This window comes from Falco rusticolus, chromosome 3 (assembly GCF_015220075.1).
Source record: "Falco rusticolus isolate bFalRus1 chromosome 3, bFalRus1.pri, whole genome shotgun sequence".
Lineage (NCBI taxonomy): Eukaryota > Metazoa > Chordata > Aves > Falconiformes > Falconidae > Falco > Falco rusticolus.
The window spans coordinates 14,498,866-14,521,090 of NC_051189.1; the positions used below are offsets into that span (position 1 = coordinate 14,498,866).

General features: G+C 46.2%; 1 protein-coding gene across 1 annotated transcript in view; it reads left to right on the top strand.

Annotated features, from left to right (window-relative positions):
* The first annotated feature begins 18,662 nt into the window (after positions 1 to 18,662).
* The window catches only part of ADCY8 (adenylate cyclase 8), a 123,966-nt gene continuing 120,403 nt past the window's right edge, over positions 18,663 to 22,225 (top strand). Inside the window, 2 exon segments of the mRNA XM_037381792.1 lie at positions 18,663 to 18,730; positions 18,732 to 19,599. Of these exon segments, the coding sequence (XP_037237689.1) occupies positions 18,663 to 18,730; positions 18,732 to 19,599 (936 nt within the window).

Sequence of the window (22,225 nt, forward strand, 5' to 3'; positions counted from 1 at the left end):
CCATGCTTCACTAATACAGTTGTCTCCTCAGTAAAGCATCTTAGGGGACCGGAGCATCTCCCTGATGAGGAAAGGCTGAAAGAGCTGGGCCTGTTTAGCCTGGAGAAGAGAGGGGATCTTACCAATGTCTACAAATACCTTAAGGGTGTATGCCAAGAGGATGGGGCCAGGCTCTTCTCAGTGGTGCCCAGTGACAGGACAAGGGGCAACAGGCACAAAATGCAGCACATGAAGTTCCTTCTGAATACAAGGAAAAAATGCTTTACTTTAAGAATGATGGAGCACTGGAACGGGCTGCCTAGAGAGGCTGTGGAGTCTCCTTCTCTTGCAATAAACTGGCTGGATGTTACTCTGTGCAACCTGCTCTAGGTGAACCTGCTTTTGCAGTGGGGTTGGAGTAGATGATATCCAGAGGTCCCTTCCAAGCCTGACCATTCTGTGATTCTGTGATCTTTTTATGGCATACTTTACAGTTCTTAACAAGTCTTTGTGGGTTTTTTTTCCCTGTGTCTCAAACTTTAACAAAGAGGGACCAAACTTGGTCATGCTCTACAAAAAATTTCATCAAGGGAAGACCAAATGAAACCTTTGGATTTTTTTAAAAAAAAGTGTTTAGCTTTGGCATAATTGTGTTCCCACTGATTAGACCGAGTTTTTTTAATCCCTCATTTACTTTTTCCTGATGCTAAAATTGTGAAAGAATTGTGTCTTAAAGATTATTCCAAGTGCTAACTAAAAAATTTACACCAGAACTACCTAGTAGAAGGAAAATTGGACTACCAAGGAAATATTTTTTTATAGTGTCTGATTTCTGCAGAACATTGTGGCTTTTTACTGAAAATAGGGCACAAGTCAAAATATTTCCCTTGGTTCTAAAAAGCTGCTGTAGTGACTCATGATGAATATAGTTTAAGTGTACTGCTCTCCTTTCTGGACAAGTTTATCTGTCAGCGTTCCAGTTTCTGTAGTCAAGTACATGCTTCAAATGTCACACAATGGATCTGAAGATGAGGAATAGGGCTATAGTATGGAGGCAAGCATGGGGCTGGAACGCATAGAACTGAGAAGGAAGGGAGAGGATAGGATCAAAGAGTTTCTAGGGCAAGCATGGTCTTCTTCCCCAACGACTGTCCGTGTTCCTATAAAATCCCTACCCTAATTGGAGTTCAGTAGACGATTTGTCCATGTGGTGAAAGGAGAGGGAAAAGAAAGAACATAAAATCATTACAAGACAGGGACTTCCAGAGCTGAGCATGACAGACTAGGTAGGACTATCATAACAGCCTGAAAAGGTCTCATCTCCATGTTGAATTTGTCAGACAACTCATCCATGGTGCCTAAAATGAGTTTAGGTAGTGGCTGTAGGCAGCTAAACTGAACCCTACAAACTGCTCAGCTCAGTATGTCTGCAACAGCTATTGACAGCACAACTGTCTGACAGGGATGCCTGGGGCCAGCTGAGTCATGCAAGGGATTCCCACCTGGCCTCCAGCACTTCCGAGATGTGCACATGGTCTTCAGCCAGCTCCCCGTAGACATTTCAGATATGTTTGTGTGTGGCAAATAACCTATGGCCTGTGCTTAGGCAGATTTATAAAGCCCATGGTGCATATCAGCTCTAATGGAGCTTGGACAACCATCACATGGGCACACAGCTAAGGTTTAGGTGTCAACCTTCAATCAACTGCCACCCTGAGTAGGTGAGTGTCAGAGCCCTGCCCTGAGAGCACTAATAGGCATTAATGTCACTGGCCAGTCTCATTTGGGGCCTCTGCCTGCATACTCTTCCCATGGGACCAGGATCCCCATTTCAGCTCAGCCCTGGACCTTCAGTCCCTGCTTACGCTTTGCTGTAGGAGCACCAGTCTCTAGCCTGTCTCTGGGCCTGACTCCTGAATGGACCTTCAGCCTGCACTGTAGGTAGCTTCCCTCCTGAATAGACTGGACCCCTCAAATGTATGCTGAACTTGTCCCTAGCCCTGTCTTTAGTGCTTTCTACAGGATGGACTCAAGAGCCCAGTCTTATTGTAGCCTGATGTCCAGTCCTGTCCCTCGCTCCATCCCCTTCTGCTCATGACTGAAAGCCCTGCAAGGGCCGTGGCTCTGGTTCATCATTTGCCACTTCTGGGACTGCCAGTGGACCCTGTTGCTAGCACCCAACTCTGTCTACCACGTCAAGATGCTGCAGGACTCTGCCCTATTAGTGATGGCACTGCTTGTACAAGGATCACCTTCGAGTCCAGTCTCTCTCTCCCTTAGGGATCAGCCAGCCATCACCACTCCCTGACAGCAGACCATGTTTGATTGGTGTTGCAGGTGCTATTCAGCTCATGGACCTACAGCAGATGCAGAATCTATATAATGTACAGCATAATATTATATATATATAATGTAATATAAATATGATAAATATTTATAAGCTGGAGTACGCAGTGGGACCACAGACCAGTGAAGATATATTCCTCCTATAAAGTCACATAAAGGAGGTGTAAATAGTGAGAAGCTTTGTAAGTGTTCTCCAAAAACCTGCATTGTGAAAGGTTGCGCTGTAGACTTTCAAAACATCAGGCAGAAGATAATCTGTCCAAGACTAAAGAAAAGCAGGAACAACATATCTGAAGGAAGAAAATGATTAAGCACCTGTGGGCCTGCATTTCTTTACAACTACTCAATGCCAACACGTGCTACTCTGCTGTTTGTATGACATGAGAGGAGAAATAACTTTTCATAACACAACAGCACGTCAAGGTTAGCTTAAGTATTCCAATATGGGAAGAAGCAAAGGCTTTAGAAGACTAACTGGCAGGAGGAGACATGGAAAGTTAATCTGTTATTAATAGACAACACAGCTGTGGGGAGTCATCATCAGTTTCCCTGACATACATGAGCCAAGATTTCCAATATCAAGAAACCACTGTCCACTGGGAAGGAAAACAAACAGCATGCATTGTTACAGCATTTGTTAAATTCTAAATTAGAAAATAACAGAGCACATGTATGGAAAATTAGGCACCACAACCTCCACACAGGGCAGGAGTCTGAGAGAATACTGAAGTATAGCACTGGTGGTTAGCACAATTATAGGGTTCCTGTCATCCTCAGTGAGGCAGAAGTTTTAAATTACACACAAGACAAAAAAGACATCTGAACCTGAACACCCTCATGGTTGCTAAAACTTTACATTTTGGAAATGCATGTTGCCTCAGCTACAGAAAGAGTTCATGGAGTGGTCCTACGGAAGTGACCTGTCCTGATCTGTTGCTTCTGGACCTACTGTGACTTACTCTAATCAGAAAAAACAAGAATTGATATAAATAATAAATAAATAATAAAGCCACAACAATGAGATAAAGATATAGTACATCTCTGATAAAATCGTTCCTTAAACTACTGACTTCTCTTTCTAGATGCTGCCAATGCATCTGAGAGCAACCTACAGTTCAAAACGTAGATTCTAATCAGATATATTCAGCTTTCATCCTTATCCTTGGCAATTATATTAGAGGTACAGTTATCCCAAGAAACCTCTGTTTTGGAGGCAAGAGAATTATAAATATAATGTTGTATACACACAAGCTGTTCTTTTCCCAGCCTTGAAACTCCTTCCACCTGCTATGCTGCATACTGAAGAGACTGTTGAAAAGCTGTAGTGTCTCTAAATTCAAGGGTCTTTTTGGTAACCCTGGCAGGGCAATAATTAAATCTATCCTGTGTATGCTAATGCTCAAGGGATTTTCTCTTTAACACAATTTTAACATCTTGGAGAATGTGTGGGTCCAGGGGATATGTTTACTTAAGCAAGGTAAAGAAACAAAGAGACGGGGTTTGTACTATATTAAACAAACAAGCAACAAAACTGAAATGGTCATGTATGGCTTTATCAAAGGTAGGTAAATACACAGGAGACAAAAATATCTGTTATTTTGTTCTGGAGATGGAAGAACAAGAGTGATTTTACAGTGGAGGAAGACAAATAGAAGGTATAGAATTCCACAGAGCAAAAATATCTGCAGATGGACCTTTAAGAAATAGATTAATGACAATGTCGGTTCGCTGGAGAGAAATATGCCCATGGTAGGCAGCGCTTCACTTTAGTCATTGAAAACTAGGCAAAACGGAGTAAGAACTCAATCTTGCATAAGCAGAGAGATGGAGGAGGTTACTGAATAACAAAACTTTCCCTTTAATCTTATCTCTGACTTGAAAACATAACAGGCAGTCAGGAATAAAGCTGTAGAACAATACAAGATAAGTTTCATTGTCTTCAGGAGGATGCGTGTGGGATTGATTTTGTATTTGGCAACTGGAAACAGAAACTCTTTTATTCAAAGAAAGGAAATAAAGAGCATGGATGATTTTTTGATTGCAGCTGAGTCAGAAAAGTCTCTAGATCTCAGTCAAAACAGACTGTTAAAGGCACTGCAATATCTGCTGCCAAAGTTGGTAAAAACCTGGAGACATATTCAGCCCATCTCTCTGCCAGTCTGAGTTTTAACCTTAGATTTATTTGTAGGACTGTGTTTCCCAGTTTAGTCATGGAGGCTGATAACAAGATTTCAGGACTTATCCCTGTGAGCTCAGGCTGCACAACATTACCAACTAAAGAAGGAGAGAAACTTTCAATAAGAAGCTGCAGAAAAAGGTTTGGATATTTTGGGCTGAGCTAGTATTTCTGCTGCTTATAATTTAATAATCATGGTATCCTTAATCCTTTACAATAGTGAAGTTTTTGATTGCTGAACTGCTCCTTGTTTTGTCCTGGTTTCTCTGTCCCTGCCCACTAGATGCCCTGATGGGGGCAGATGAGAGAGATTGTTCCAGTTGGAAGCTGTGCTGAGAGGGGCTCTGATGATGTTTCTACCGTGGCAGGTGGCACGCCAGCATGTCACCACACATCAACTGCCATCAGCAAGACACACAGAAAGAGGCAGAGTCAAGTAAAGGATGTTCCAGACCAAACAGTCCATTCATAGATACAGCTTCAAGCAGCTCTGACAGAACCCAGGAGAGAGAGTGGCAAATTTATCCTAGCTATTATGTCATGGAATATTCAGCCAAGATATCCCCTTGCTCCTGCCTTCTTTGTGCAATACTTTTTCATCCAGACATTTCCCATTATTCTTCTGTGCTCCCAGTAAGGAGACAAATTTCCTCCTCTAATTGCTCCTCTTAACGCAGAGGGGCCTCTTACCCTATTGCCAGTCTCATTTCTCCAAATAGGGAAACATCACCTTTTTTTTTCCTTAAAAGTATGAGGCAGAAGTGCAAAAAACTCACTCTGTTCTCTCTGGACACTCAATTAATCCTCATAGCCCACTTCCCAGCACTTAAGTGTAGCTTTTACCTCTAACTCTTCAAGATATGGAAGAGCTAAATAAGTTCAGATCTCATTTAGCCAAAGGGTCTCTTGAGTGTGTCTTCTGCCTTGGCAGTTGAGTTCCTAGCCATCAGCCCTCCTCAAATAAATGGGAGAATTTAACTGTGACATGGATAATGATCTTTTCTTTTTCTAATCTGCTGACTTGAAACTCTGCCTGGTGTTTTTGAGATCCCACAGCTCTGCTGAATCCACCTGTTTTCAGCCTAGATAATTCTGTACATTTTTACTGCTCATCCAACTCAAGTGATTATTATTCTGCATTAGAAATATTCATTTGCATTTCTCCCTCTTCATTGCAATGAAATCAAAGGCCTAGTATAATACAGCTCCAGCCTTCAAATTGCTGTGGGGACAGCAAACATCTCTGATGTCAAAGCATGTGTTTTAGGGAAGACACTGCAGGTATATATCATCCCTGTTGTTTTTACCAAGTTTAATGGCATAAGCCATACAAATTATACTATCTCCAGCCTATCCAGCATCCCTCTGGCTGTACTGTACTTTTAGGGGGAAAAAAACCATAAAGGTTATTCTGTTTTTCTAAGGCAGCTACTCTAACATAAATGGAAAATTTGTGTGGGAGCCCAGCAGGTTTTCCTACATCCAAAGGACTCAGAGAGTAAAGTGGTTTCAAGTAAGGTATTATCAAAATAATCTCGGTAATCCCAACTAAATGTGTGACATGAATCAAATGGATAGGTTAATGAAGCCTGCATGCCAAGGGTCAAAGTGAATGATGTTACAATATCCCCCTACAACTTCTGGTACTACTTCCATGTGAGGCACAGTCACAAGTAGTTGGGAGAGAGTGGAGTCTGTTTGAGTGGGTCAGTTTCAGGCTCCTGTTTAAGAAGTTCTCCTTTGTATAAATGGTTCCATACTCAGTGAGTCAAAGATTATCCCAGCACCTGTGTGATGAGAGGCCCAGAAGACATCTGAAGATGTAGCTTCAAATCCTGCTTCTCATCAGACAGAAAAGGAATTGGAGGATTCATTTCTTTTATTTCAGACAACTATATGAACGACCAGATCTATGCTAGGAGTATCTTTGAAAGCCTTTCTCATTTTGGCAAGGATTTACAACAAACTTTTTCTTGGTAGGGTTTTGTGGGAAAAAAATCTTTGGTCAAACACTCCTGACTATGCTGTGACTAGCACCAAGTAAAACACCAGCACTGTTCTTTGGTGTTATTTCAGGCTCCTGGTTTGGGCCATACTTGTCATATACTTCTCTGATATTCCTCACAATTTCCTTCTCCTTTCAGTGGTTTGAACTACACCTTCCTCAAATTCCTCTCCTAGAAAAAAAGACAGTGTAGTCTGGAGCTTTTCCTTGGGCTTTTTTCTTCAGTTTATGTAATGTGACACAAGTGCATGCTGCTGGCCTCCTTCTCTCATGAATCTTCTAACACTGGCCCCTCCCAAGTGAGAAAAAACCTTCACAAGCTGGCAGCACCTCCATCTTCCCAGGTCCTGTCAGTGATATTCTCTTTCTCTTCTTTTCTGGACTCATGCTATAATCATTGTATGACTCGGGAGTTCATTGGAGTGAGAATTTCCCTGTATGCTTTGGCCTTACCACTCCCTCGGCTTCTGAAAAGACATAACAAAGGAAAGTAACATCCACAACATGATCCTGGGGTGAGTTCAGAGAAGTTTATTGGGAATGCACCTCCTCAGCATACCTCCTCTCTGGGAAATTACATTCTACATTAAAAAGGAGAAAGCAAAATGGAAGTTCTATCCTAGATTAAGGTTTACCCCTGTGGGTCATTCCCTGAGTATCCTCACCTGGTATATAGCAAGGAGCCAGGCTGAAACACAGATGCCCAAGATGTAGGCATTCCCTGATGTCATGCTTTAGAATATGTGGGAAGATTGACTCTGCTTCCTACTTCGCAAAGACGCAGCAAAAGTTCTGCAATGACCTGTCTTTGAAGCGTCCTTTTCTTTGGTTACAGGCACTGCCTGCATGAAAGTCCCATTCCACAGCGTCCAAGTAAATGAGTTTCAGAGCGGCGAGTGTCAGTAATGGCATCAATCATTCAATGATATCAATGTCAGAATTTTATAGCTTCAGCCACCTGGAGTTCAACATAGCACTGATAACCCCATGGCTATATAAAAATAAATTCGGAGACAAGCTGACAAGGTGGAATAGATTGACTCTTTGGGTGAAAATAGTGCCTCCCAGGACAGTGCAGTGAAGCAAGATGCTTGCAAGCATTTCTGTACTCAGAAGACTAAAAACAGGTGTCCATGGAGCTGGCTTGGGAAAAAATGAGTTCCAAACGGCTAACGGATTCAGTGCTGCCATTCAGCATCCTCTGTTCTGCTCTTCCTGAGGAACCATTATAGCAAATGGGAGGTAGTAAAGGGAGGTCCAGCTGAATGGTCATTCATCCTGCTCCACTGCTACTCTGATACAGTAAGAAATAAACCACATGTAGTTGCACACTGCACCCCGAAGGGTGAATCCTGCCTTCTGGGGATTAGTCTCCTTCCAGGGATGGGTGACTACGTTGGGTCTGGCCCTATGCCAAACACAGAACTGGAGAGAAGTAGTTGGACTTCTGCCAGCCTATCTCTGCTGAGTCAAGAGACTCTCAAAGGAATGAGAACATGGCCTTGTATGTTCAGCTCACACAAAATTCTGAGGTCTGCAAAAATACAAAGCATTATGAGAGTAAATGTACAAGCATCTATGACTCCGAGCTATTGAAATAATGAAAGATGAATAGCTACTTTTCAGCAGTTAATAGCCCAGCAAGGATAAAAAAGAATTCCACCCTGTGCTGCAGAAATTGTTAAAACTGAGCTGCTAGAAGCTGGCGTTTCTTTAAAAGGAAATTCTTAACTTGTCTCCTTCCCATACTGCTGTATGTACAGTTTAAATTAACAGAGTAAATGAAGTTTTGAAATGCAAAGGTGAATATGGGTCAAGAATGCATTATGCATAAAGTTTACATATGGTGATGACAAGTATCATCACATTTAAGTAACATCCACTGCACTCTTCAGAAAATTACTAATGCAGTTTGAATGCCTTCTCTCTTTAGTGAAATATGTATCAGTCAGATAGAAATACCTAATAGCAATGTATTCCACAGTTACAAAACATTCATACTTGCTTTGTGTTCCTTTACTTCTTTACTATTCTTATAATACTCTTCTTTAGTTTTACTAGGAGACAACATCTGAAGGCAATGCCTGAACACAGCCAAACAAGTGTTCTTTTCAAACTTTCCTGCTGGTTACATTTCCTACATCTCAGATCATGTTTCTCTTAACTATTTATGGAAGGTCCAGTACTTCTAAATGGCCCTTCTGAAAACTGTTGTCCAGCCCCTGAGGACACCACCAGCTCTTTATAGGCTGTGATCCACCTCACCCAGGGCTTCCCCCACCCATGCCCATGGCCCAGGATCCCATCACAGCCCATCCCAGGGCCATCAGTCCCTGCCCTGGCAATGCCCTAAGATGCTGGTCCCCAGCTCTGCAGGCTCAGTGTCAGCTCATCTCTGTCCCCACAGAGGTGCCTAAAGACCTGGGCTGGGGCTGCATGGCCCCACCAGGGGAGCATCCCTCTACACATCCCCAAGAGAGTCTCCAAACCATGCTGTAATCTTAGATCTGGAAAGGGTCTAGCTACAACCTTACCAGTATTGAACAGAATGAAAGAATTATTTCACAAGCCTTAAAAGACTACCTTTCTGATTATGCACCACAGTGTTTGTTTTTCCTGCAACAGCATTGCATTTTTGGCTCAATTTCAATAACCCCCACATCATTTCCTGTAGAACCGCTGTTTAAGCAGCTGTTCCCCATCATGTGCTGGTGTAACCAATTATTTCTGCCTATGTGCAGTACCTTCCACTTGTCCCTAGTGAACTGAATCTTCTGTTCTTTTCTTTGTGTTTCTAGACCATATCTTGAATAAGCCAAAATTATTTTTAAATCTGGTCGTGCCCTTCAGCCATTGGTATTCCTGATTGACCTGGTACTTAGTAATAACAGCACTTATTCCATCATCCAGGCTTTTAACCCTGGTAGATATTTTGAAGTGTAAATAATGCAGTGCTACTGAAGTTAAAAAAGTCAATGATCTATGATCACAGACAAAATGGTCCACCAGTTTTGTGGATGTTTGTTAAGAGTTCCTGGTTTTAGCTGGCAAAAATACACAAGCTGAATGATCAGGAGTACATTTACTGCTGGAGTGGTTTTGGACTCTCTCAGTTCAAATCTGGAGGACTTCAATTTTCTGTCTTGAATTTGTGGCACTGAAACTTTGCCAGCCTTTTGCTAAGGCTCTGTCAGCTTCTGTAAAAATGAGGAAAGGTATTGTCTCACTCCCTAAATATTTAAATACTTCCTTGCCATAATTCCTGTGGATATTTCAAAAAGGATCAATTGCTGCGTAAAGGCCATTGCTTACCAGAGTGGTCACAACTGCTCCCACACATACTTCTCTTGTTATCTGTAATTCCATACAGTTCTTCACTACATCTAAGTGCTGCTCCCCATCCTGGTCTGCAAATCCATTGAAGCCAGAAAAGTTTTGTTGTTATACATTTGTAGAAAGAGTTATGGAATGGGGTTGTAGTCACAAGTGGAGACTGTAATTGAAAGAAAAAAAATATGCAAAAGCTTAGAGCAATCAAAACCACGCTGGGCTTTCATTTCAAAGGCACTTCCTCATATATTATGATGTGAACCATATTGGAGTAACACTTGGGATCAACAGGCAGTTGTACCATAGCACTTTTTTACTGTTAAAACAAAATGTATGTCCTGCTGCACGCTGAAAATACTCGCTGGAAATGTCTTGATTAGAGAGATGCCAAAAATCTTACAGCATAGTGTAGTGTAATGTGGAGCTTCCTCCTTGCAAAGCACTGGAATTTAAGATATGTTGTCTCTCATTATCATTCCAGAACAAATAATTTTGTTTGTTTCCCTGTATAACTGAGAGCAGCCATAGCCATCCTCGGTGTAAATTATTGATGTTGCCATTGTAAATAATATTAATCACAGTAATAGTAGCTATGGTTTGATTCTCATATGAAGCTGTTTAACACGACTTTAGAGCCCTATAGGTGTCATAGGCATTCTCCATGCCTGTTTCCTGGAAAGGACTCTTGGATGTTCTGTAGATCCCTGTGTTACCTGGCAATGAGATTATATTCCTCTTAGCTCTTAGTCACCTCATGATGTGGAAAACAAGAGTAGATGCAGCCTTTAAGGATGACATTGCCTTTTCTAGTCATGTAAGAGAAGATCAAAGTAATCTTGTGTGTAAGGTAGACCACCTACAGGCCAGTTTAAAATCTTTGAAGCACCAACAACCTGCCATTCCTATCAAAAGGAGACCAGATTTAATCTCCTATAGCAAATCCTGCAACACTAGAAAATGAAAGGTTTTGGTGATTTAGAGAAATGCAATATCAAATAGATTGCTCAAACATGAATCTGTTATCCTCCTCCTATGCCAAGAAAGATGTTACTAAATGTAAAAACAAGATAATGAAATGAAGAAACAAGTACTCTGCTGATCCTATACACATTAATAGTATCATTTCAGAGAATGACTAAAGATTGCCATGAGTCAATGATTCCTCCTAAACATTTTGTGTAAAAACACCTACCATCCCTAGCTTGACTGGCAATGAGCAGATTAACATGCTTCAGTTATGATGGGAGCTCAGTTTGAAATAAAACACTGTTCATATCAGCACACCAGGCATCAGTGCTCTTTCTGTGATACAGCAAGTCACTTAAAGGGTTATTTTACATACTCTCCATTTTATAATGCACGAAACTTTCATATAGAAGGTAAAGGAGTGGGGGAAAGAGCTTTGTTGCTGGGGAAAAGTACTGTCTACGAGCCCAGCTGAATTAAACCTTGTGTTTACCTGCAGGACAGCAAAACACCAAGTCCTACACATTCACATATGCAAAATATCTGATGAACCAATGTTTCAGAAACCTAAGCCAGGTTCTTTCAAAAACCCGCCTGGCACCCTGTCAGCTCTTTAAAAAGCTGTTTGAGAACTCAACTCAGTGGCTCTGCATATAAGATGACATAGTGCACTTCTTTTTCTGCCCAGACTCTCAGCATTTCTGTAGCTTTTACCATCCTTGCAATCACAACATCCCTGGAAGGCCAACCACAGTCCCAGGGCTTCAAAGTTCCCTGATTCTTGAAAGAAACAGAGATGCAAAGAAAGGCATTCCCAGAGGTGAATAATTGGCTTCGTATTTTATTTAAAAATTGAATAGGATTATTTTCCCCTAGACAGAAGAAGAGGGAGGAGAAACAAAAAGGAATTTCCTTTCCCTTGGAAACGTGAATGTTTCTAGGTTTTGTTCCTGTTCCAAGGTTTAACACACGTACATAAGCACATGCTAACACAACCCTACCAGACTTTCCCCTCTTTGATCTGGCTGACAGGGGGATTTCCTCTTAGGATATGTCTTACACTGCAGTAACTGCAAGATACTGATCTGGATGGATTTAACATCTCATACAATATAACAGCTCCCTATTTGCAGCCCAATTAGATTTGTTGTATACATCCACAGGAAACATCTCCATCCTGTAACAAGAAAAACACTCTGAGATCTGCTTGTGAAAATATCTACATAGATCTACAAGATCTATTATTCCAAGTGGAAAAGTTGCACAGAATAGCCTTACATGTACTTTTTCAGGTTTTTAGTTTCTTTTGAATGTCTCAAATTCAAGTCTTCTTTCCAGTATTAATTTCCACTGTAGCTTCACCCATCAAACTATCACTCCTTCCACTTGCTGCTTCAGATAGCAGATCAAGGATAAAATGCTTGTGAATGGTTTGTCTGCTGTAGATTTCACTTGTAGAGCATTGAGAGGTGGATTTAATAGTTCCTTTGGAATTTCCCTTGGAATTCTGTTGCAATTAATGTGCAAAGGTCTATTGTATTAAGAATAAAAAAATAAGAATAAGAATAAAAAAATAAGAAAAAAAATACCTCTTCTTCAAAGGAATTCCGTAAAGCATCAAGAACTGTCTACTGCTTTGTAAAACATATTATTCATTCATCAGTGCAGGTGCTCCAAGGATTCATGAGTCTTAACAGCATTACAGGAGAGTGATGGCATGAGTAAAAGAGAGACAAGCAAAGAAACAGCTACTCTTTGAAACCTGGTTGGTAAAGGGTGAAAGGGTGGAGGGAAAATTCTGGGTGGTCCAGACAGCAATGCAAATGACAATGGTTCTGTTTGGGGAAGTTTTTAAAAATTATTCAAACTGCACTTGATTTTGAATTAGGAAAAAGGCCTTCTTTTCCCAATGAAGAAGATTGGTCTTCTTTTCTAGTCTCATTTTCTTTAGGGATTCCATCATGTTTCATCTCTGATTCTGAAAACATCCTGTCATCCACCATGAAAAATTGAAAAAATCATTGGAAAATCAAAAACTTAAATTCGCTGTCTTAAAATTCAGGCTTTTCTTCTAAGAGTTGAAAATTTCCATCATGTTAATGCCTTTCTGAAGGTTAATTTTCAGGGAAACTGCAACAATTGCTTGAATAAACAGACCGATATTTTTCAGTACAAAACAGACCGGCTAACATATTCCTAGTCAGCACCAGTGCCCACAAAGTCGTAGGTAAAAGACTTGGGATGGTCGTCGCTGGTGATCCACTTTGTAACTGGAGTAATAGCTGGGTGGATGGGAAAGAGCGGGCCTTGGAGAGAGGAAGACACAGCACCACCCACTGGTTAAAAGGTGAATTACTCATCTCCAGCCCCTTGTCTCCATCCACAAAATCCACATGCTTAGATGTCTTCTGACCCTTGTATGTGGCTGTGTGCACCTGTGAAGGGAGGGAGAGAGAAGAAACTCATTTTCATATAAGGGAAATGTTGCTTCACAGCATGGGGAAGCAATATTATGCACAGAAAAATGTAAAACTAAAAGTAAAAAAAAAAAAAAGATCTTCTAAAATGCAGACATTAAAATTGACATTTCTTGCTACCTCTTTATGCTATAAGTAACCTAATTTTTTTCTTTCCTTTTTTGTTCCTTTTCTTTTTCTTTTTTTCCCCCCTGCCATATGGTATCATTGAGGTATGTAATAATTAAGCTTCCCTGCCTGCAAACTTTAAAATATTTCATTGATATTTTCACTCTACCGAGAAAAATAATCTGCAAACCCAGGCACATGTTGATTGTTTCCATCATCTGTTAAGCTATATGTCCTTGCCCTCTTTCTCTCTGATCTTTCAGTCCATGAAGCCTTGCTTTTCTTTTACCATGGCTTTCATTAATCAGTTTGAGTGCTTTTACCAGCTAATGTTACAATTTTTAATCCAGTCCCTTATGCCCTTTGCTTGCTTTCATACAGACAGCATATTAAGATATGCATTCATATGAGAAAAATGACAGGCAGGTTTTAAAAAAGGAGACTCAATCAATGCCAAAAGTTCTTTTTCTTTCCCCCCTCCCCCACCTTCATTGTTATTAGAATGTCTAAATTGTTGCCAAGGAGGAAGGGGGGGGGGGGGGGGGAAGAGGGAGTTATGGGGGAGAAAAAAACCAACAAAATAAACAGGTAAGGAGGAAATCAAACCTAATTTGCTCATATTCTGTTATTTCCATCATTAATGAAGTTTCACATTTCATGTGTGCATGAAGAGATAGGTAGGCTCCATGTAGATTGTTCATTTTTCCTTTTTTTAATTATTCTGTGAAATCTGTATTTAAATAAAGATGTATAGTAACACAAGTGTTGTTTCATAATGTGTCAGATATTGAGGCTACCTTTATTAGACAACCCTGGAGTGCTTTGCAGAGCACAGAGCCAGGCTTGCAATCCTGAGGACATAAATAGTTCCACTAAAGAGAGTGAGATCATTATTTGCATGATTAAATATCATAACATTAAACTGTACATAAATGTTACTGCTGTGGGTAGAGAGGGGGAAGGAGGAGAGAAGTGTGACATAAACTTTCAGGTGACAGAAGAGGAATGAATTCTGCCTGATTTCATCCTTCAAAAACCTTCTAGTGACAATATTATTTTTAAATGGCTTTTAGTGATTTTGTGACACTGCCAAGTCATTTAGCTCTATTTAAAATAAAAATCCAATAGCAACAAAGATTGAATAATGCATGGTACTAATCTGGGGCCAACTAAGCCCCATCTGGACTTACAGGGCTCAGACAGCGTGTATGAAATCACCTTGGTGGACCCCCAGCTCACCCACCCTTCAGTGGCAACCAGGTCTTTGGCAGCCTCATCCCTCTTCAGCTCCCCAGGATGGTCAGCCCCAATCCTTACTCTGCAGAGCCCCGAGTATTGCTGCAGTGTGTCCCTGCACTCAGAAAGATCTTGTCCCCTCTTGGTAGTTCTGCACAAAGGTGTCCAGTACTTCTGAGACTGAGATGAAGAAACACACGCAAGAAACGTGCACACCAACTGCTACATAAATACACGGCACCGCTTTACCGGCACCACCGAAGAGGGAGTAGGCTCACCAAACACACAGATGGCACAGAGCTGGGGAGGACTGCTGGCATGGAGGAGGACAGGCTTAGTATTCAACATGTTCTAAGCAAATTGGGCATACAGATGGAAAAACTACAATGCCTTTTAGCGAGGGCCAATGCAAGATACTTCACGTAGGCTGTTACACACATATGGAGCAAGTAACAGCTGCCCAGGCCTTGAGGACAGCAAAGAAGTTTCAGTAGGTCATCAGTTGTGGATAAGCCTGTGATGAGAGGAAGGCAGACATCTCATAGAATGTATAAATACGAGTGCAGATCATAAAACATAGTTCTTAGATATAAGACATCTTTCCACTGTAGAAATGAATTGAGTTGTGGGCATCTCATACAAGGGAAAAAAAACACAATTGTGAAACAAGCGTACAAAATCCAGAACAAACCAAAAAGAACAAAAGGGACCTAGAAAATGTGATCCATGGGGGGAAAATGACAGAAATTAGGTTGTTTATCTTAAGAAATGACAAGGGGAAGAGGGAATGGACAGAAGAAACATTCATTAAATATATACGGACTACTGCCAGGATAATCTGTTCTCCCCGTGCATGGTGGATAGGACAAGTAGTTATGTGCTTATTGAATGCTGCAAGGAAAATTCAGGTGAGATATGAAAATGGTAAGGATGGAGAAGCATAGAAATGGACTGCCTGGGGAGGTACAGAACTTCCATCCCAGGAACAATGGTGAGGGTAGAGCTCATTCTGCCACAGGGCTCAAGAACCCTTCCAGCACTGTGATTCAGTGATCGTAGCAACATTAGAGAACCAAGGACTCCCTATCTTGGCTTCGTCTTACCTCTTTTGAAGGGGTGTCTCCTTAAGCTGGATGACATTTCTGCCTCCTTTTCCTTTGATTTAGCATGATTTGTGTTGAGCAATGTGAATGTGCAAGATGCTTTCTTTCTGTGCTCCGGCATCACACTACTAGTAATTATGATTTCTTTTACAAAAGAAATATATAAGTATCTATATAAGATTTCCCCACTTATAAAAGCATTTTTATCTTCAAGTAGTGTTGTGATTTCCCTGCAACTTATCTAGGAGCAAAGATTTGTGTCTTTATGATTACTGTGAAACTAGTATTAACCCTTTCCAGGTTAGCAGGGTCATGCTGAACCACAGGAAAGACCCATCCCTGTTCACAAAAGCACCACTCATTCCTTTTCTGGGCTTTTGAGAACAAGAATTTCCTCTGCTTATGTCTGTGCAAAACCTGTCCCACACATGGGACACAGACTTGGCTGGAGTCCTCAAATCCATTGTAGTGCAAATATGGAAACAATCAGTGAAATCCTTCCTAAATCTCCATGCCTTCCTTAGGATAATAATAAAAGATGAATTAAATAATGACATTTGGAGGGATGTTCATGGAGGCTCGGGCCCACTGAAAGCCAAGCATCACACGCCTGTACAGGCACCCAGACTCCCAACAGAAGCCAGAGCTCCTAGCGCAGTAGCATGGCTCCTTTCCAGGCAGTGCCTCTGTCCCCCTTCCAGGCAGTGCCTCTGTCCGCACAGGTCCTCACTGCTGACGGAAGGCAGCTGCACATTTATCTCAAAAGCATTCAGCAGGTAACACTCTTGTCTTTTGAAACACAAAAGAAACACCTCTCCCTTAATTTGCAATAGTCTAATGTGTAGACTATATCTATTTTAGCAGCTTCTTAGCACCAGGATTTCAGCTCCAAAGCTGCCTTTGCCCCAGGACTGGGTTCAAACCACTTTAACAAGGTTAATACTGGGGAGAGGAGGGATGGGAGAGGTAAAGCCGAACACCTCCTAACCCTCTTCTGCAGGCTGTGCCACCATGCACAAAGCATTCATGTTTGCTGGCACAGACAGAGCCCACAAGCAGAGAAGCAGGGACGATTTCATTTCATCTGCCAACAGGGTTGGGGGGATGTGATGGTGGAGTGAGGAGTGGCTCTGACTCCAGACTCTGTCCACAAGACAGTTTCTGTTGTATATATCCAGTGGCTTTAATGTAAATGCTGACAGGATAGGAGCCATCAAAGGTACAAACGTACTCACTTAACACAGGGTGGTTGGAGCCATAGTCCTGGCAGCGACAGCACCATTCTCGGAGGGTCTGAGCTCACCAGGCAGAGGTGCAGTGGCTCCCGAAGCCCTCCTCACCCTGGGCAGGAGCCTGAGCTCCCCACCCAGGCCTGAGGCGGCTTTCCCTTGTGCCCAGGCTGAGGGATGCCCGACTTGAGCATCAGCTCGCACTTAGCACAAGGGATGGACGAACCTGCTAGGCACTGCGGGACAGGCCGGGGCGCCTGTAGAAGAGCAGCTTGGAGAAACAGGAGTGACACACAGAGGAGCCTGCTGGGACCGGGAAACCTGCCCCAGTCCCCCTCCACCCCCCTCCCCGAGCCGCCGCCCGCTGTCCCCCTCCCGGCGCCGCGGCTGCGGCTGCTTTAACCGGGCAGGGGGGTGCGGGCAGCCCCGCCGACGTCGCGGGCATCAGCTGACCGCGCCGGGCTCTGCCTCCTCCCGGGCCGCCCGCCCGCAGCACCACTCCGGCGGCGGCGGCGGCGGCGGCGGCTGGCGGCTCCGCCGTGCCGGTCCCCGCGGCTCCCGGGGCAGCCCCCGACGCTGGCTCCCCGCAGCCCTGCAGCCGCCGCGCTCCCTGCGCGCCTGCCCCTCGCCCCTTCCTCCTGCTCCTCCTCCCCGCTGCCGGGGGAGCCCCGGAGCCGGAGCCCTCCCTGCCCTGACCCGCGGAGAACTTAGGATGCTCCCAGCCGGCTTCCCAGAGCTCTGAGTTTAGGGCGGGATTTTCGTTCCCCTCTCTTTCGCTTTTTTGTTTTAAGGCTTGGGTTTTGGTGGGAATTTCCCCCCGTCCTTCCTTTCTTTTTTTCCCTCCTTTTTTTTTTTCTTTTTTTTTTTTTTTTTCTCGTTACCAAGCAAGCCGAGCGTCTGCGATGGATGGCAGCCCCGAGCCCCCGCCGGGCAGAAGCGCCCCGTGAGCCAGGGCATGCCCCGCCGCCGGGGGGATGCGGGCGGGCAGCCCCCGGCCGGCGGTTCCGGCGCCGTGACCGAGGATGCCCGCGACCCGGCCGCCTCTCCCCTCCCGCCCGAGCTCGCAGGGCCCCCGCTGACCGCAGCCCCGGGGACTGCAGCAGCTCCCGGGGACCAGACCTCGGAGCGGAGCCCCGGGATCACCGGAGAGAGGAGCTGCTCGCCGTGAACGGCCTCTCTGCAAGGCGGCTCCCCCCAGCCCTCCGCGCCTCCAGCCTCCGGATGGGGCCGACGATCGCCCGCCGGGCAGCGGGGCTGCGCCCGTAGATGCTCCGCTCCTCCCTCCTCCTCTCCGGACCTGCGGTTCTGCTCCCCCCCTGCTCCCCGCCCCGAGGAGGGCGCGCACCCAGCCCGCCGGGGCGCCGGGGCTGCGCCGCAGCCGGGCTCCGCGGGATGCGGCTCCGCGGGGCGCCGCGGGAGCGGGCGCGGGCGCGGGGCGAGGGCCGCCTGCGCTGAGCCGGCGCAGCCGCCCCTCCGACCCCAGCGGCGAAGCAGCCCCGCCGCCAGCCAAACCGCCCGACCCAGGGACCTGCCTATAAATGTGATCCCCCCCCCACCGCCACCCCGCCGCCGCCACCCGCCCTTCTCCATCCCCTCCCTCCTCTCCCGCGGCTCCATCCCTCTCCCTGCTCCCCTCCCCAAAGCCGGTCGTTTGTGTCCCCCCGCGCCCCCCCTCCGCCGGTGCTCTGCCCCCCGCCAGTCACCGCCATGGAGCTCTCGGAGGTGCGGTGCCTGAGCGACAGCGATGAACTTTACACCATCAACAGGACCCCCCCCCGGCAGCGGCAGACCCCAGCGCCTGCTGTGGCAGACGGCCGTGCGCCACATCACCGAGCAGCGCTTCATCCAGGAGCACAGCAGCAGCAGCGGCGGCAGCAGTAGCGGTGGGGGCAAAGGCTTCAGCTCCGAGGAGACCTGCTGCCCCAACCACCACCACCCGCCGCACCACCACCACCACCACCACCACCTCCGGCGACAGTCGGCCGGCCGGAGTTTGGGCGGCGAGCGCCATAACAACGGAGGCACCAAAGTCTTCCCGGAGCGCACGAGCAGCAGCGGGGACCTGGGCTTTCTGCCCCTGGACTGTGCCCCCAGCAACTCCGACTTCTTCCTAAACTGGGGCTACACCTATCGCGGGGTGATCTTCCCCACTCTCCGCAACTCCTTCAAGTCTCGGGACTTGGAGCGCCTTTACCAGCGCTATTTCTTGGGCCAGCGGCGCAAATCTGAGGTGGTCATGAACATCCTGGACGTGCTGACCAAGCTGACCCTGCTGTTCCTCCACTTGACCCTGGCCTCTGCTCCCATGGACCCCATTAAGGGCATCCTTTTGGGCTTCTTCACCGGCATTGAGGTGGTGATCTGTGCCTTAGTGGTGGTCAGGAAGGACACGACCTCGTACACCTACCTGCAGTACAGCGGTGTGGTCACTTGGGTGGCCATGGCCACGCAGATCCTGGCAGCCGGCCTGGGCTGTGGCCTCCTTGGGGACGGCATTGGCTATGTGCTCTTCACGCTTTTTGCAACCTACAGCATGCTCCCGCTGCCACTCACCTGGGCCATCCTGGCTGGGCTGGTCACCTCTGTCCTGCAGCTCGTCATGCAGCTGGTCATCCCCAGGTTGGCTGTGACTTCCCTCAACCAGGTACTGTGGCGAGGAAAGGGTGGGAAACATCCTCTTTCTCCATCACTCTGAGTGAGAGGAGGTGTGAGGTGTCCCAAGAGATCCTCTCCCTTTTAGTCAGGTGCGCAGAGGTTTGTTACATGGAGGGGAGACCACAGGCAACAGGCAACCTTCTCTCCTCCTCCTCAGTCTCCTGCTGCCTATCCCAAGGTTTCACCTCAGGCTGGAGATGGGGACACTTCCTAACCTCTTGGTCTCTTCTCCTTGTACATTCACTCCACTGCTGTCCCTTGAAACAGCTTTGGGGAGAGGAACTTCTGGGGCAAGCGGGGAGGATGGGTCATTCTTCATTCTCCTCCCTTACTTCCAGCAGCAGTCCATGGCATGAGATGACTGCCTTGGCCAAACTCTCTCACAGTGCATCTCTCATTTCACTTGCTCATGCCTTTTAACTCTGGACCTGCTGGGAAGACTGGTACTTTTATATGCGCAGCACAGCTTGAGCTGAGCTACTGGAAAACAGGAGCAAAGCATGCTGCTCTTTTGCAAGGAGACCAAAGCAATGCCCCAGAGAAATGGGGGGTAAGTTCCCCTTGGAGGTTTGGTGTGAGGTCCTAGGCTGTCTTTGGAGGGCACCAACAAGCCTTGTTGTCTGGTGGTCACGGGGCAAACATTGTTGTGCTGCATCCTTACAAGTGATGTCTAGGACAGAGTATTGGTTACAGGGGGGAGTGGTGGTGCAGGTCAAACTGCTGAGAGGTGCTGGGCAAGATATGGGTCTGAGGAGTTAAAACCAGGACTAACCTGACTTCACACTCACCTGGATTCTTCCACATGAAAGTGAGAATGCACCAAACTCCCAACATTCCTGCAAGGCAAGAAAACACAGGCTAACTAGGGCAACTTAATCCTGTAGAGTCTTGCATCTCCCTTTCTCCCTCCCTTCCCAGACCACCACAGCTCTGTGCTACCAATATTTCCCAGCAGATTATAATTTCCATTTAGCTGGCTCTGGGGACTCGGAGAGAAGGGGGTGGAGGTACTGTCAGATAATCCCCAAAAAAGGGAGGGTGCAGAGGAATGTGGTGTCGGTGGCATGTTGTTTACGTGATTGCTGGGATGCGCAGCTGGGAAGTGGCTGATCTTGTGCCTGGAAGTTTTGATGACGATGGTTCTTGGGACACATCTGCCTCCTTCAGACCCTGGCCCTCCTGAAACCCCTGCCCATCCCCTTCCTCCATGCACTTGTTAGCTGTGGGCTACCTAACCTTCACTTTCCAGTGGCTGAGCTCACCCTGTTTCAGGAAAAGCTGCCCCAGTGTGTTGTGCCTGGCTGATCCCTATGGATGCGAGACAATTACGCCGGGCAGAGTTGTTCCCAGCTCTTGGTAATGTGCTGATGAATGAACCGCAGCCACACGCTGTGTCCCACTCCCATGCACTGCTGTAGCTGCTAGTGCTGGGTCAAAAGCTGTGAGCTCTGAGTTATGCTGATTTCTTAATTTACTTCCATATCCTATCCCGGAGCTATGAGTAATGTGCTGCTATCTCATTATGCGCAGGTATCACGGCTGTTTAGCTGGTCCACACGCACGCACGCGCTTCCCACAGACATCCCTAACAAAGACATTTCCCAGGCGAGATATTAATATCTTCATTTTGTTGCCTGGTACCTTGCCAGTTGTGCGAATGAACTGCCTTTGAGCAGTGCACAATGAGAGATTACCAGCCAGATGATTGCCTTCATGAACTACGTATATAAATCTCCTTAACAGGATCCGCACAGCTTGCCACACGTCGGGGCTGATTTACACTGGCTCCCGATTTACACCGAACCCACTTTACGCCGCTTAATTACGCGTCGCTTCGGCCCGCGGCCCCCAGCCCGCTGTGGGGGTGGCAGGGTCCTCCCCCACCCCGGGGTCTGCTCCCTCTCTCCACGCAAGGTGGGGTTCGGAGTGGGGGGCGGGGACCCCCCGCGGGGCAGCGCTACCCCCCGCCCCCCCCCGCGGCCAGCTGTCCCCCGCCGCGGCGCTGTCCGCCGGCGCGGTGCTGAAACCGCCGCGGCGCTGCGCGGCCCGGGGGCTCCCTCCAGCGGCCCCGGCGGGAGCGCGCCCGCCCGCCGCCCCCCGCGCCCGGCCGCGGCTGCGCCCCCGCGCCCGGCGGTGCGCGCCTGCTGCGCCTCCGCCCTCGGGCGCTGCGTCCTCACCGCTCTGCCCGGGGCTCAGGAGAGCGATCGGCGAGCCTGCGCTGCACTTGGTAGCTTTGCACCGTTTTTTTTTTTTTTACTTTTTCCAGAGAACTGCAGAGCGCTTTCAAGTGTCAGTGAATGAGGGCTTTTACGGCTGATGATGGGTGTATAACTACTACTTTACAGGTGAACTGAAGTGACTGTGTCATCAGGGTTACACAGGGAATCTTTTCGACAACACAGGTTTCTTGATCTTGCAGGCAAAGCACTCTCTTTTATTGCAGGGGTTATTTTCCAGGTAAAATACCCCATCTTCCCTTCAGAGAAGCCTTTCAAGACCAAATGAACTATTTGATTACATATCAATACCTGTGACCATCTTGCTGTGCCTCAGGATGCAGACAGCTGCTTACACTGGACCAAACCCAGGAATTAAAGTAGATAATGAAATAAAAA